The sequence below is a fragment of the Melanotaenia boesemani genome, chromosome 3 (genome assembly GCF_017639745.1).
Source record: "Melanotaenia boesemani isolate fMelBoe1 chromosome 3, fMelBoe1.pri, whole genome shotgun sequence".
NCBI classification, from domain to species: Eukaryota; Metazoa; Chordata; class Actinopteri; order Atheriniformes; family Melanotaeniidae; genus Melanotaenia; species Melanotaenia boesemani.
In genome coordinates, this window is record NC_055684.1 from 29,106,245 (window position 1) to 29,123,414 (window position 17,170).

Genomic DNA, 17,170 nt, shown 5'->3' on the forward strand with positions numbered 1-17,170 from the left:
TTACAAGATTTAAGATAATGTAATACCTCAACAATGAAAACATTAACCAGAGAGTCTGATGTCAATAGAATTTTATCGTGTTTGTAGCTGCAGTGAGAAGGACACTGTAAGAGCAACACTTGACTCTTTAGGGAAAAAAATCTCTTCAGCATCGAAGCTTAAAAGTGCAAGGTTGTGAACATAAGCTAAAATAAAACAACATAGTACCTTTCTGTTATACTCCCACATTCACAGATACTTGTTTATGTATAAAAATAGCAGCTGAATGACATAAAACAAGTAAATATACGGAGACTTGGACTCACAATTTTAAATATTTAAAATATATATTTTAAACTCATTAACTGTTTGACTTGTGTTTGCAATAATTAATGTTTGCAGTCATGTAAGAAATGCTTACTACTATACTTTATTGGTAAATGTATTTAGTCCTGATCCTCTGCAGCAGGTAATTGAGAAACTATTTTGTGCCCAGGTTGTTTTTCACACTGGCCAACCTACTGATTTAATTATGAGCTATAAAATAGATTCATTAACAGTTAATAAAGCCTTTAGCTGCAGCTTATAAATATTTGTTAGTGTTATTTTCATAACCCGACAGGTTTTAGCCTGGGATAATGTGTTATCATCCAGTTGAGCATCCCTCCATATACCAAGGCTTCAGCTCCACGTTGCATCCAGCCCCTAGGGCCCCCTGTGTGTCATCCCCCCACCACTTTCCTGTCACTCCACTCTCAAATAATGGTAGTGAGAGCCCCCCCAAAAGTTTTTCAGTCTAAAGAAAGAGTGTCAAAAATGATGAGGATCAAATCAAAGTCAGTCTAATATATGAAATTATTTATTTCTTACATTGTTTAATAAAACAGCAATTATCATTTTTAATTTTTGCAAACTGGATATAAACTTTGACATGCCAGTTAATTTGACTCTGTGGATAGCACTTTTTTTTTACAATAGTGGTTATGAAATAGCATTTACGGACAAAATCTTTTTTTTTTTTCCATTGTTGGATAATTGTGAGTTTTAGATTTTATTCATTCAATTGTAAGAAAACACAGAGAAAGAAAAGCCTAAAAGCACAGCTTGAACACCAGGACAGGTTGTGAAATGAACCAGGAATGACACTGAGTGGAGATGCAACAAGTCCTAACAACAAAATGGCAGTTATAGAGGACGCATTTTTGTCATTAATGAAATGTTACCTCATGCCAGCTGGATGCATCTCAGTGCACATATGAGGACATGCATGAGCACATAACATTCATGAAAAACATTTTTCCTTTCAAAATGCTTATAGCTTCAACATGAAGATTACAGCAAACATGATCAGCATTTTACAGTTGTCAGTATTTGCACTAGTCTTTGTAATTAGTGTATAATAAATAATTTTAAAAAAGACCATTCAAAGAATTCTTGCAGGAAACTCAGTTTTTGGTGATAGCGATGCAATCAATGATTGGTTATCCACACCAGTAAATCTGGGTGAGATGTGGTGATGTCCTTTGTTGCTTGGCAAGCAGAGAAGTTCTGTTCTTTTTCTATGTAAACACTCCCTGTGAGTCAGATCTTGTCTAATTTTTGACTAAAAGTGCCATATTTTGTCCTCAGAAGCCCCACTTTAAAGTACTGTAGCAAGCTTCAGTCTGTTTCAGTCTCTGGGTTCGTCTATGGTGGTGAATGAGCAGAAACCAGCTTGTGGTTACTCTCTGTAAGTCCTTCCCAGCCTTTGTTTAACTGGGCAGCAACCACACCTCCACAAAATCCCACTGCTTCCACAAGATGAACAGCAGCAACATCAGCAGCACAGTGGCAGCTACCCGAGATCTAGTCTTCATCAGCGGCGTGATGAAGTTGGCTAAAGTGGAGACAAAGACCAGCAGTACGGCCATGAGGGCCAGGATGACGTTGATGAGTTTTCCTAGCAGAGCTCGAGCATTGGCGTTCTCCACTCCCTCCAACTGCACGACCTGCTGTTGCTGCTGCTGCAGCTCCAGTTTAGTGATGCGGGTCAAGCACGACTCCACTGCTTCCTGCATGAACAAGACCAAAAAACCCACACAAAAATAAAACCACACAGTGAGATTCTGGTCTTCACCACAGTGTCTGTTACAAGTCCTAAGGATCTATACCTCAAAAGCATATTTTTGTGTGTGTATGAGGATAATTTTCTGCCAATATTCGAACAGGTTTGGTTTCATTATATGACACATTTTATTTATTTATTTACTTTGTTTTCTTTTTGTTCTGCAATATGCCAATTTTCTGCCTGAATATGATAAAATGCTACTTTGAAATAACAAAACCATGGTTCTAAGCGTTACAGCCACTATAAAATGCAATTCTTTAAAGACACGTTACAGAACTTTGGCAGATGGCTAATTTGGCATCTATCATGAGTCAGCATCAGTCTGGTGTTGACTTATCTCTTGCTATTTTCCTTTCTCTCTTTCTTTTTCTCTTCCGTTAATATGCTCTTGTGTTCAAAAAAGCCAATGTGTTTATATTCTGTTTCTGATGTGTAACACAGTGCGTTAAGTAAAACGTCATGCAGCATCCCAGAAGCAAAAGTTGTAAAAAGCAGTTTCTCAGGCTCAGGACACTGCTGGGGGGTGATAGCTCCAGAACTGTGCATAATAAAATGTCACTGTGCCATCAAATGAGTCAGAAACTGGGGTTTTAAGGTTAGAAAGTCACATAGTGTGTCATTAAAGGTGCCGTGTGTAAGAAATACTGACATCTAGTATAATAGTAGCAATAGAAATGACTTCTTATGTCAAGTTGTGAATGGATGGTGGCCGTCAGTGACCAAAATTCTCTCATACGTTAACATTAAAATTGTGTGCATGTGTACCGTCTTTATCTATGTGCCGTTTATCTCAAATGGTGCTCTAGAACTGATCAAACAAATTGAAGTTTTAAAGCTCAGAGGGTTCTCACTTCACACACAAAGTTGTTTGTCCATTAAGAGACACCATAGTACAAATGGTGGCACTAAAATGTCGGCTGCTAGGTATGAGGACTGGCAAGTAGATTTTGGCTCATTCTAAGATAATAAAAACAATAAAGTGTTTTATTTTAGGAAAACAATTATATACCAATAATTTATTAAATTTCACTGTCATCCACAATTGATTTTTTTAATTGTGGACTCATGTTGTCAACCAAACTAGCTAGCTAACAGGTGTTGGCTGTTTTTGCACTCCTCCCTTAACAATTGAAAAATGTAGGGTTAGATTTTCAGTCAGGACTACTGTAGCTCATGGTAATCTTAGAAGTTTAAAGACTATTGAACTTATTTTTTTGGATCTTGTTTTACCCTTTATTTGAACGGTTTTAGATGTTCTGATCTAACTAGCTGGTCGGGAGTTTCACCTTTATAAGCTGTTGAAAGGGTTGTTGAGGTCACATGTCACTGAGCCACCAGGCCACTATGTGAGTCGCTAACTTCCCTTAACTTTATAAGCTGTGCTTTCCTGTCCAGCTGCCTAGAATATCCCTTGTGAGCAGATCTGAGTCAATTCTGGATCCAAATATGAAAACATTAAAAACAATGTTGGATTTTAAACATCACATTACGTTCTGTTTTATTCTACGATTCATACATATAAGCATGTAAGAAAAACAATAAATGATTAACAAACACCTTTAGAACTTTTTGTATTATTGTCAGATAAATATTTCAAAAGACTTTAAAATCCACGTAAACCAGACTGATTTTCACCTGAATGTCCCTTGCTCTCTCATAGGACTGGTAGGCCACCTTTTCTTCCATGCTAGCAAGCTCCTGTTTAAGATTGGTCATCTCGTTCTGGTGCAGTTCTGTTAAATCATTCAGCTGCTCTTCAAGTCGCTCGTACCTGAACAAACAGGGCAAGACACAAAACGCTCTACCCTTTATTCAGATGAAAAGGGAAAATGTCCGATTATTAAACAGTGTCGGGTCAAACATTATCTGTGCAATCAAAGCCTGGTGTTTAGTCTTCTGTGCCATGCATCATTCCAGTAGTTTTCTTTTTTTTAATCAAAACTGAAATGATCAGTGAATGCACTGGGTGACTCTGATCATTTATTTTGCAACCACCCCCCAATTTGAACACTAAATCCAGAGCTGAAAGTCTCCCTAACAAGTGCACTCTTTTAAAAAAAAATCATGCTGTCAAGAGAAATAATCTTTCTTTTTAAGTCTAAGTGCATATGAGTGCTTGGTTTAAAAGATTTACATCTTGTGTAGGAACAAACTGATGCATAAATCCCCAGAAGGGATATGGATGCATTTCAGATAAATGTGCTGATGGATTTGACAAAAATGAATCTAAACAGAAAAGCCTTATACTTTAATTTAAAAACATCTTGTTGACTATACTAACAAACAGAAAGTTCTAAGTGTGATGTGATGCAGGTAGTGTGGGACTGTGTTATTGCATCTCTACCTGTATCTCTCTTCTTGCAGACATTGTGTCATGTAAGAGTAGTCGCTCTGCAGCTGGCCCTTCATGTCCTCGATGGCGTCCTCCATGTGTGTCTGGCTGGCTTTGATCTCTTGCAAGCCTTCAAGTAAAGAGTCCCAAGAACTGTGCATGTGATGGTGGTGGTGATGGTGCCCGTCCAGTCGGGGACTCCCCATTGTGGGTCCTAACATCCCCCCTCCTCCTCCGGCCCCACCAGAATTACTCCCTGCTCCGGAGCCGGATGTTGCACTGGAGCACTCGTCGTCACTGCCGTACTTTGGACTGGAAACCAAAGTGGCACTTCCACTCAGGGCCCTAGGTGTGGGTGTGTCTTCAGAATGGCCCCCAACTCCGTCCTCGAGTGTATCCTTTAGGTGAGCAATGTTATCAGCACTACCAAACTTGTTTCTGATGAGACTGGCAAACTCTCTTGGCTTGGAGACCACGGCCGTGTGGGTGAGGGCTGATACTCCACCTTTGACCCCTTCAACTACTCCACCTCCAAAACCACTTATCCCAGCACGAACATTAGCTCCCACGTCTTTTAATCCTTGCTGCATGTCCCGCAGGACATCTTTGGGCTGCCGGGCTGGTCCATTCTGAAGAGAGGGAAGAGAAATGAGGAAGCAGAGAAGCAGAGGATCTCAAAGGTAGGAGAGAGGTGATTAGGTTAAAGGGACAAAACTGTAGGAAGACAGATAAGGAAAGCAGGCTCTGTAGAGAGTTAGGTGAGACACAGGATGATGCATTGGTATAAATAGGTGTTTGGAAAGTCATCAGTCTATATTTGGACACAGCTGTGCTCACAAATATAGAACTCGAGCCACTCATGAGATAATTAAAAACAGTCACGATAGAAAGAGGACATGTTCTCTCACTTACCTGCTCAATCTCTTTTAACTTCTTGTGATAGTGCTCTAGTTTCTTGTGCAAGTGTGCAATAGTCTGTGCTGATTTCTGGTTCTTTTTCTCAAACACCTGCTTGATTCTCGACGCCTGCTGTTTATCTGCGTTGTGAGCCAGCTTCAGATACTCTGCCACATTGTCATCACGGGCCTCCTGCTCTACACGAATCTGCTCTGTCACCTTTAGGATCTTCTGCTGCAGATGCTCAAGAGCGGCACGCGTCCGCTGTGGCTCACTGGCCCCTGAACCCTCTGCTCCCCCGGCCATGACCCCGGATGACGCTGCCACCGCGCCATCCACACTGATGTTGCTGTCAGAGCCACCATGGCTGGTGGTGGAGGGAAGGCCTAGAGTTGCCACCTCGCTCTTATCCAGCTGAGGGGAGAAGAGGGCAGGGGCAGGTTGTGAAAATACCAAAATGGGGCACCATGATGAAGTTATGGTGTTATCCAAGATGTATTTTTCTATTTCAAAGTAGGTACAAAAGGAAAGGAAAGATGAGGAAAGTTTAGATGAGCTTTGAACGATTAATATCGATCTGATAATGCCAAAACAAAAAATACAGATTCCTCTTAAATTTTCCCCCAGAAATCATAGTATAACCATGCAAAAGTTTGGGCACCCATGGTCAAAATTAAAGCCCTAACAAAAGCATTACATTAAAGTCAAAAACATTCTTTTAGCATTTGAAGCAACAGAAGCAAAGAAAAGTATTGTGACATATCTGAGCAATCTGACAACTTGAAGTCTCCTTTAATGATTTTGTTAGGGTTATGCATTGTTCTCAGTCATTGTCATAAAAGACCCACAGAAGCACATTTTAAAGCCGATGAGATAATCTGACACCTGGACTCCTCTAAGCAGCTGCTAATCAATATCCACAATGCAAGAGGAGCCTTTTCTGATGGTCCTTTCCTCACTTTATAATGTAACTAAGGAATGACAGTTAATAAGAATGACGGAGGTCAAGTTGTGGTCTGCAAAACCAAGAAAACAGTCATAAAGAACGGCTCGCACAATTGGAAATGCAAGTTAAAACCCTAGTTTGACTTCAGAGGACCGCTAGAAAGATTCAGATGACTGCTTAACCATAATACTACACCAACAAATATCACATTGATGTAAGTCATTAAAACAAAATTTTTACCACACAGCTCAGCATCAAAGGTTTACAAAGAAAAACTAAACAAGTCTGATGCATTTTGAAAGCAAATCCTGTGGTCTGATGAGGTTAAATAAAAGCTTTAGAAGGAATGAACAAAACTGAAAATTCCTCTCTAACTGATAAACACAGTGGTGAGATAATCATTATTTGGGTTTGCGTTACAGTCAGTAGCATGGAGATTATTTTAATGTTTGAGGCGGTAATCAATTCAACTAAATATCAGGAAATTATGGAAGCAGACATTACATAAGGGCTTCCAACAAACTTTAAAATCCACAATGAACTACATCAACTGTCACAAGCTGAATGTTTTGTCATTGGTCAGACTCCAGTGAGCAGTGCATGCAACGTGACCTGAGAATCTTTGATCACAATGAACATAGAGGAGGGTTTTATGTAGAAAAGGTGAGTGAAAATGCTGAATCTGGATCTGAAAGTTTGGTAGCTGCCTAAAATAAAAAAAAGTCATCTCTGACTTTATGCCATCTGAAATCAGGTCATCTTTTACTCCCTTTTCTATTCACAGCAACAGAAATTTAGACCAGGGGAGCCCAGACACTGTGTAGCATTAAATTCGGATGATATCATTCTTCAATATTTTCCTCAAGATGTCTCGAAAATAACTAAATTACCTGGTACAAGGGATAGAAATGAGTACAATTTGAAGTTTATTGATACAAAAATTATCTAAGTATATAAAAACTGAAGTGCTTTAGTGATAAAGAGTTCATAAACCTTTATTCTGGCTTAAAATGAACAGTTTTATCAATGAATTGCATTTTGAAATGAACATATGATCTGCACACACTTGACCTCAATGAAAACAGCTTTGTCAGAGGTTATATTCATCTTTGAAAAGAAATTTAAATGTTCATCGAGTTCATCACTGAGTAGTCCAGTAAACCCTATGAAATGAAAGTACTTCAGATCTATTTATTTCCCCTGCTGATGCATAAGGCTATAATTGATTTGGTGGAGAGATCAGAGAGCACACAGTGGCCATCCTGCATCAATTAGATGATACATAATTACACCGCTTCCTTCCCTGCACAGCCTCTGAACCTGAGCATACAAACAAGCCACTTCAAAACATCTTTTATTTAAATATGTGTGCTTAGATCATTCAACGATAAATAGCTAATTGTACATTTAAAAATCATGAGAACATGCTGCATGTGATAACTATGATGACAGATTCTTTAGCATTTATATAGTGTTCTGGATCATTCTAGCATGAACCTAAACGTGGTTTGTCTTTTCCAAACAGATGAGGATGTAATCCTATTAAAGAATTGAGACCTGTGCTGGCAAATCATTGATCCACAGGGGGATTCCCTGGTCAGTGTCGTATCTGCAAGCTATGTGCAGCTTGACAGATGGGGGGGATTGTTAATGACCCTCCGCCTGACGTCAAAACACTGTAATCAGACGCTGCAAACATGAGCTGGGGCAGACATATGACACCAAAACATCTCCTGGCAATGCTCTAATTTCTCTACTGCAAGGATTTATATGCATTTTCTTTGCGTGACAGAGTGACATGAGCAAAGCTCACTGTGCTATTACTCATCGGCCAGAGAGAAGCAAAGCAGGCTTTTTCTTTTCCTTTTAAAAAGCAGGTTACAATCATGTAACAGGATGACAAAACAAAAACAGATGACTACACGTTTTAGTTGTTAGTCATTTCTTGATCTTGTCAGAGAAAGTGAAATGTTTATGCAGTAGCTAAGCAATTGCTCATAGTGTGAGATGGGGAGGGGGGAGTGCTGTGTCCAGCATATATGGGTGAAAAACAGCCAACAAAAACAACAGAGTAAAACAAATAGCAGAGGCTGCAATGATCTCTAAAGGTGTCCTTATTAAAGCACATGGGGGGATGTTGAAGATGAATCAAGGCTCCTGATGGTTGGAGGAGAAGCAGGGCTGTGATGAGGATGGAGATGGCAGATGTCTGTTGCATGAAAACAAGAGGACAGGGTATGCCTGAGCCTTCTTCACTCGGACGGAGACACACTTTGACATGAGACACAGCTGATGGAACGCATGAAGACGACACACAAGCAGCACAGCAATAAATGAAATCAGAAACGTTACCATACTGCTTTAATCCAATTTTTGCAGTGCCATTGCAAGTCTGTGTTCGAGGCCCATCCTCCTCCTCCACCTCCTCCTCCCCCAGTGCTCACCAAGGAGGAGCCCCCCCTCCTCCTCAAATATCTGCACCCCAAGCCGCTGTCTGGCGGACTATCACCTCTCTGGATCCTAACGCTCCATTGTTAATGCCATCGATATCTACAGCCGTCCCTCTCCCTCTCTCTCTCTCTCTCTCTCTCTCTGATCTATTTTTCTGTGTTTTTGTCTCTCTCCCCTTTGTGTCATATGTTCCCCCGCCTCCTCTTGCTTTACTCTCCCACAATCTCTCCCCCTCTCTCCCTATGTATATCTCTCTCAGTCTACATGCAAATGCGAGCAGTGCTGCCCTATAATGGATGTGGAAGCTAAGGGACAGATGATGGAGGGGAATGGGCGGGGGGATGGGAGAGCTCAGCGCAGGCGTGCAGGTGCTCCTGTGCGGCTGAGGCCAGAGAAGCAGAGGGAGGGAGGGGAGGGGGGAGGCTTCAGGCTCTACGTCTCCTAAATCCTCAGTTCAAACACATACAGCCAGCGTGTGCAGATGATGGACTGCAGTGATGTGCTGCCAAAGTATACAGGGACTCCCTCCCTCTTTATCTGCCTTCTTCACAAAATACAAAAGAGTTTAGTGTCACAACAACAGAGGCCTGTAAGAGCGACTCAGCTCTTCTTGAAGTTTTATCCACCCAGCATTAGATGCCTTTGTGCTGGTTGTGTGTCAGTGTGTTTTGTGCAGAAGGATATCTCCTAAAACAGAGATGAAAACAAGCTTTCATCACTATTTTCAAAGCAAACCTAAAAAGAACTGAAGCTGTGGAGTAAAAGACAAAACTTAACCATGCAAGTGTAGTATTAGCAGATAAAGATCTATATGATTTGAATAATTACTAAAAGGGGACTTCTTGCTGTATATTTAAATAACATTTCTCTCCTTATTAAAATTTATTTTTTCTAAACCATTGTTAGTCATGTATATTTGTTACATCCCAACCAATGAATAAAAACAACTTTTTTTATTCACTGAAAGAAACCACATATCCAATTTTTTTTATCCATGAAAAACAGAGGTTGTAAATAACTAAAGTAGAGTTTTTTTTTATTTAACATACATAAACTTGGTATATTATATTTACAGCACAGGTGTGTGAATACAGCCTTGTAAATTAATAGGCTTTTTTCTATGAATACCACTACATTACAACAATTTTCATTTTACAAGCAGGAATATCTCACCATTACATATATTTTGTAAATAAAAAGTATGCTCACGAACAACTCGAAAACATAAGGGGGATATGTACAACCCCAATTCCAAAGAAAGTTGGGAAGTTGTGGATGCAATAAATTGCAAATCTCATTAACCATATTTTATTCACAACATAAAATAAACATGTCAAATGTTGAAACTGAGACATTTTGCCATTTTATGGATAATATTGGCCTATTTTGAATTTGATGGTAGCAATACATTTTAAAAAAATTAAACAAGGGCAACAAAAAGCTGGACAAGCAATAGACACCAATCAAGAAAGGCAGAGCCTCTCTGATGTCAAATCAAATCAAATTTAAATCAAATCAAATCAAATCAAACTTTATTTATAAAGCCTTTTTCATGCCAGCGGTAACATAAAGTGCTTTACATGATTAAAAAATTTAAGCATATTTCAATTCTTGCATGTTAAAGAAACATCAAAACAGAAATTAAAAACACTCATTGAGATCTTTCACACAGTCACACACAAACACACACACACACAAAGCAGCCCCCCACCTCCTGACTCATTCTGTACAAACATGACTTTCTAATTTCTGTCTCCAAGCTGAATGTAGGTAGAGGTTTTATAATCTATGACAAACTGTCCCTTAAAATTATGGAAAAAATTCTCCTCAATGTTAAATTGCACAGACTTTGAAGATCCAACCCAGATAGCAAAATGATGTTTGGGCCTAATTTGGCCTTGACTTATGCCGTTGACTAAGTGTGAGTGTGGCTGCCAAAACTCAGCCTCATCACTACCACATGTGGCCCACAAGCAAATTGCTATAAGGAAGTCTTCCCATATTAGGACCGCTTCTGGCCCACAAAATATTTAATCCAAGTCCAGGCCAACAACTGCAATGCACAAATGCAGGTTAAACCTCAGTCATGCAAAGAGGAACCCCTATGTGAACATGATCCAGAAACACAGGCCAAAGCTCATTTAAAATGGTCTGAGGCAAAGTGGAAAACTGTTCTCTTGTCAGATGAAGCCAAATTTTTTTGGAAACCATGGACGCTGTTTAGGGAAATAAAGAGAAGAGGGACCATCCAACTTGTTATCAGTGGACCGTGTCTGTGTGTCTGATGGTACGAGGCTGCGCTGGTGCCTATAGCTTGGTCAACTTACACGTTTGTGAAGGTTCCATCAGTGCTGAAAAGTACATAGAGATTTTAGAGCAACATATACTGCCATTCAGATAATGTTTATTTCAGAGAGGGCCTTGCATATTTCAGAAAGACAATGCTAAACCACAAACTGCAGCCACCACACAACAACATGGCCTCATAGGAGATGAGTCCAGGTGCTAAACTGTCCTGCCTGCAGTACAGGCCTTTCACAAAAACATCTGTGTGATATGACTTTTCAGAAAGTTATAGTTTGGTTTAGTTTTATTTTAGAACATGCTTTGTAGTGCCTTATCAGTGTCTACTATCACTTTGTATAGTACCCTGGGATTTTATTTATCTTATATTTTACAACTACCCTTCCATTTATATTGGGACCCTATTTATTGGAACGTCAGTGACCACCGCTCATCCCTGCTCAAATCCCAGTGAGGTGTTTGTAGAATTAACTCTGCCCCTTATCAGCAGAAATCTTCAGTTTTTAGTGATCAGTTGCTAAAAGAGGAACACAATACAAACATCTATCTGACCCTGGATACTGAGAGGTTTAAACAGGGTCTGCCATATAAAAAACACTTTGTCTATAAAATTGCAGGATGGACTGGGACGTCTAACAGATAATATAAATCTCACTGAGAGATAATACTTATTTGTATATTTTTACCAGGCTGTTTTTTTTTCTCAAGAATCTGAAAAAAAATGCACAACTCAGAAAAACAATTTTGAGATTTTATTTCAATTTGAATTCTCATCATCAGACACATTCTAGATTAAAATAAGGCATAGCATCTCGCAATAAATAAGGATAGATTCCTTTGTAATTTTTAACAGAAAACAACATGTAGGATCGGTGCTCAAGCATCTATTAACAGAAGTGCATTCATTGTTTGGGGAACTTTCTTAGTTATCAATATGTAAAGGATTAGCATTACAGTGACCTTGTCTGACACTCATTCAGATTATCCATAGCAGCAGGATTTGCCAGAACAGACACAAATGTCATGAACAAACATACAGTTTGTCTGATTCATTGCACTGTGCCTCAAAATAGAAAACAATGAAGCCCGTAAATACATTTGCTTCTAAAGACACTTTCTTCTGATTGTCCTTTACAGAGCTGAAAACACCAAAACTCAGATGCTACAAAGGCTCTGGCAATATGGTGCTGCATAAATACCGCCATCAGATTTATGTGCAATACTGCAATGTTCTTATGAATATGCTGCTTAACAGTGCTGTGTTAAACTCTATAAATACATTTCTGCTATACACTATATATCTATGTTTAAAAGCTTCAGAGACATGGTGATAAACACGTAAATTACATTACCCGATGTTCTCATGTCAAGAGTCTGGACAGGACAAGTATGGAGATTTTAAAAATGATTTTAAACACAGTAGACAGATAAGATGGAAAAAGACATTTTGGCACTTCTGTCATAATCTAAGCAAAGCAAACGTGTGTTCAAGATATCAGAACTCCTTGAGTATTCTCCGATGAGTACAACAAAGTATAATACACTTAAAAAAGACTCCTAGCACTAATAATACACATTTTGTAAAAAAAAACAAACAAAAAAACAAGTTGATTAGAACAAAGGAGACAAAGTGCTTCATCCATTTTCTACTGTTTTCAGTTATTCGGCAGCTTTGTTGCATGAACTCATTTGTTTCATTATGTGACAGTGATCACACAACATATAGGTTTATTAATGTAATAACCAACATGACACCTGATATGTGCTCATCCATCTTATCTCTGTCTTGTTAGAGGTAGAGAGTTATCACAAAGCTGACAAGTGACTGTTTTAAGTGTTGTGGAATATACAGTAGCAAATGTCCATAAACACTTTGGCAACCCCTTGATCCAAATGAGTATAAATCCACCGATTCCAGGGATTATTGTTAATCTTCTCTGCTTAAATGTCCCCTTTCCCTACTACTGGGAAAAGCACCAAACTCCCCCTCACATACAGTACCCTAATATACCTTGTAGTAACCTTCAAATTTCTGATGATTCACAGGTACAAGACCATCCAGTGAGAGTTTCTGTAGAACATATGATTCCTGAGTGAGGTACTGTTTATGTGGATTTCTTGGAATATTGGCACCTTTTCAGGGAATATCACTCCCCGGATTTCCTCGGCATCCAAACTACTCTTCTTTTAGCTTGATAGAAATCTGTTGGGTTAAAAAAAAAAGGACAATAATTAGCTAAGCAAGAACTCATATGAAATATGTTTACTATTACCCAGCTAAAATATTAAATAAACACACACCTGTAATGTTTGTCTGTTTCCTCTTTATGCCAGTGCTCTCTGCCCTCTCTGGTGTTTTCTCCCAGCTCTCCAGTTTGAGGGGACATCTCTCTTGTGTATGAGGGATGTTCTCCTTCTCACACTGTAGTGGCTCCACCCTTTCTCTTTTGGGAGAAACCGTTGTCACTGCTGCTCTCTTCTTTTCTCCCTGTCCAACACCATGCATGCAGGATCTGTAGAGTAGTGGTACCCTGGTGCCACGGATATCCTCCCACTGGAAATCACTGGTCGCCAAAGGCTTGTCTGAGATGAAATCGAAGCCCCAGCGCTGGGACGCCTCCTCCAGGTCTTTACGTAGGGCAGTTTGGTACTCCAGTTGCAGCTGCTCTCTGTCAACAGGGCCAAACAGGGTTCGTCGAGCAGGTCCATTACTCCTGAGGGCACTGAGAAGCCGCTTGTGAGAAGCCATCACTCTGCACTAATGGTAAACAAAGAGAAGGTTTTGGTTAAGTGGAAATGCTGCTGCTTTACACTCAACTATTCAAACTGTCAAAGTTTTCTTAAAAAGTTTAAACAACCATCAAAATACTTCCTAGAGGCTTTTGATTGAAATGCATCACTTTTGCCCAAATTTAAGACCCAGAAATTTTCTGAAACGATCACGCAAGCAGGTACATCTTACACCAACCTTCCTCCAAAAACAAGGAAAATATTAGTAATCCTTGCTATAGAAATCCATCCATCTCAAATATTTATGCACTGCATCAATAATAAAAGTAGAATCTATGCTCACCATGGTTCTGGTCAATGACACCTCCTCAGAGAAAAAGCAGACTAGTGCTAACTGGGCTGAGTTTTATAAGGCAGAGAGCAGCCAGTGACTCACAGAGCCCTCCTGTGTGAATCACTGGTACATGCCTGGACACAATCTCTGGGACATGTAAAGACAAGTCCTACATTTGTGTTTGGTGCAAGAACAGAAACTAACAGAAACTAACCACATGGGGGCAGTGTCCGACCATGTTTAGACTGAGCTTAAGGAGGCAAGTCAAATCACATTCTTAAGCCGATCAAGAGTATGTTAATAAAATAAACAAAGGATGTGGTATATATATATATATATATATATATATATATATATATATATATATATATATATATATATATATATATATATATATAGTAGCACTGATATAGAGACCGCATCAAGTTAATTATTTGATATTACTCTGTAATGGCTGCAGAAAGGAAAGGAGTCAGCAGTGTCTCGGGAGAATAATATTGCAGGTCATTACAGGCATCCTGGAAAGTCTGGGAAGAATTCCAGGGATTTTCTTAAAGCAGACAATCAAGGAAACCCATCCCACCCTACCCCAATTATTTAGCTGCAGTACAGCAGGATTCATTGGAGCTAGAAAAGGAAATTAATGAAATTTGTTGTAACCGATTTCAGGCAGATTAACTTTAAAATGTGTCTTGAACTCTTGACTATAATAGGACCTTCTTAATTGTTACACAAAGATAAACAAATGTGACCACAAATCAGGAAAAACAAATTTTGTTATATCATCTGACTTGGTTCTGGTGCTTATCATAGCAGATCAGAGTGAAACAACATATTGTGGTATTAGTTCAAGAATGACATTTCATTCATTCTCCGCCAAACTCACCAACTAGTTGTTAACATTTTAAGAGCTAATGTTACTACTTTTTTAAATTTTTTATTTATTTATTTATTTATTTATATCAATGGATCAATGAGTTTAGGTTCTGCTTCATGTTACCAAATTAGGTTTTGAGACAATTAATTACTTCTGATAACTTGATAATAATCTCCTTTGCTATACATATATATTTAAGTGGGCCTAGTGGGCAAAGGTCGGAAAAAGTGTAATAACAGGAAGAAATTTGACCAAAAAATGGTCCAACGATTTTGTTCTGCTTTAATTTCCAAAGCATTTGCGCTTCCTACGCTACATCCATCCATCCACCCTTACCCCGCCCCTTTTTCCTTTCCCAGTACCGAGACGGGACGTCAGATGGGGGGAAGGGCGGAGCTCCGCGATGAGGAGAGATTCAAGCTGTGGCGGGAGAATCGCTCACGCACGAGCTGCATAGGAAACCGGCTAGGACCCTGCCCATTTACTACGCCGCTCCACGTGAGGCTGGAGCTCGTGTCTTCCATTCAAACTGGGCTGTCACTGTATGACATACACACGTATAAAAATAACCCAGCGAAGGGCCGAATGGGTTTATAGACTTTTGAAAAAGTTTGATTTTTTGAACTGATATCTGGTAAACTATATTTAAATAATCCATTACTATTAGGAATAATATTTGTCATATTACATGCAGTTTGTAAGTCAAACTTTAACTAAAAATTTTTATCTGAAAGGATTAAAAGTGGTTATTGTACCTACTTAATTCTAAAGACGGCCAATCTTTAAACATCTGCCTCCTGAGTTTAATCCAATCTAAATAAAAATCAAAATAATAGTAAAATCCCTTTTATCCCTTCGGTTATTTCACTTACATTTTGAGTCATATGAAGTTCAGTCCAGTCCAAGTCCTCCTTTTATCCAAATTGTTACTTATAAGTATTCTTCCTTCTTAGCTGTGATTTCAAGTTTCACAACAGTTGTGATGCGAGATAGATCCTGAGGCTGATGTTATTTAATCCCGACCTCCAAATAAAACTGCCTATAACTTAAGCCACAAACAGCGTTCCTTGATAAATTCTCCAGGTATTCTCACAACCATGCTCACCGGCTAAACTTTTATGAACTCCGGTGGGAGGGGATCCTTCGGTCCCGTGAGGGGGCGGGTCATCTGATTGTCACACGTGAATTTGGCTCAGTAAATACACGAGTCCACGTGAAACTTTGGCTCTGGAGTGGAGAAAATTCCAGCACGGGACGGTCCAGCGCTCCCTACCCCACCTCAGTACGCATGACTGAGCGCAGCCGTTTATCTGTATGCAGTTTCCTGGATACGACTTAATAAACACACACACACACACACACACACACACACACACACACATACACACATTCTCACACAAACACAAAACGAAACGTTAGGTTTACATTCATTTCTAAAATCTTACATTTTCAGTTCCTGTTTCCAATCGGATCCCCAAAGTTTCTTGATTTTCCAGAACAGCATGTAAAATCTCCAAAATCTGGTCCATGGGGATATACCACATTTACAACATTATTGTCTGCCACTACATGGCCACTTTTAAGCAACCAATCTAAAAAAATAAATAAATAAATAAAATAAGGTTTTAGGCATGTTAAGTCAATTTGGTATCATGGTGGGACATGATCCAAAACATCATCTTTTGAGACAGTTTCTTCCAAAGGTTTCCTCTTCTAGCTGATGTTAGCTCAGTTCCGTGGTTTGCTCAAGTGTTTTGAAATTGCATAATCCATATTACCTGTACAGACTTCTGTTTTGTGCTCTGAAATTCATTGTTTCAGAAACTGTTTGCCCAACATATGCTAAACCACAAGGACGTGAAAACACGTCAATCACATGTAGAGCAACAATTTTTTTATAACCCTTGAGTGGAATTTTTCTCAGAGTAGAAGGATAATTTAGTATTTTATGTATTATTGCAACAAGCACAGTTACCGCATCTGCACATGCTTGATGTTTGCAATGATTTTCTTCTTTTTAAGGGAACACCATCAGGATTTCAACAGCTTTATATCAAGTCTCAAACAAACTAACCATCTGGAGTAGTCTTAAATGCTTGCAAGATTGCTTGTAGAGTACAATACTGAATCTTCCTCAAAATCTGTCTTGTGAGGACAGTATATTAGATTAGGCCCTTTTGATTTTAATATTCTCTAGATTGCAACCCAGTGCT

General features: G+C 39.1%; 2 protein-coding genes across 3 annotated transcripts; both read right to left on the reverse strand.

Moving 5' to 3' along the window:
• Positions 1 to 820: 820 nt before the first annotated feature.
• Positions 821 to 8,694, reverse strand: tmcc2 (transmembrane and coiled-coil domain family 2). The gene is made up of 5 exons (XM_041981593.1): positions 8,614 to 8,694; positions 5,331 to 5,729; positions 4,431 to 5,047; positions 3,722 to 3,857; positions 821 to 2,030 (listed from the first exon to the last, which is right to left on the reverse strand). Exons 1-5 carry the CDS (start codon positions 8,614 to 8,616, stop codon positions 1,731 to 1,733), a joined length of 1,455 nt encoding a protein of 484 aa, XP_041837527.1. The 5' UTR covers positions 8,617 to 8,694; the 3' UTR covers positions 821 to 1,730.
• A 3,061-nt stretch (positions 8,695 to 11,755) lies between these two features.
• Positions 11,756 to 16,061, reverse strand: cdkn1a (cyclin-dependent kinase inhibitor 1A). Of its 2 annotated transcripts, none has more exons than XM_041981539.1 (3): positions 15,830 to 16,061; positions 13,318 to 13,774; positions 11,756 to 13,219 (listed from the first exon to the last, which is right to left on the reverse strand). In XM_041981539.1, exons 1-3 carry the CDS (start codon positions 15,839 to 15,841, stop codon positions 13,164 to 13,166), a joined length of 525 nt encoding a protein of 174 aa, XP_041837473.1. In that variant the 5' UTR covers positions 15,842 to 16,061; the 3' UTR covers positions 11,756 to 13,163. The 2 variants fall into 2 exon arrangements, with proteins under 2 accessions (XP_041837473.1, XP_041837474.1); XM_041981540.1 differs by lacking the exon at positions 15,830 to 16,061 and adding an exon at positions 14,090 to 14,200.
• Positions 16,062 to 17,170: the final 1,109 nt, after the last annotated feature.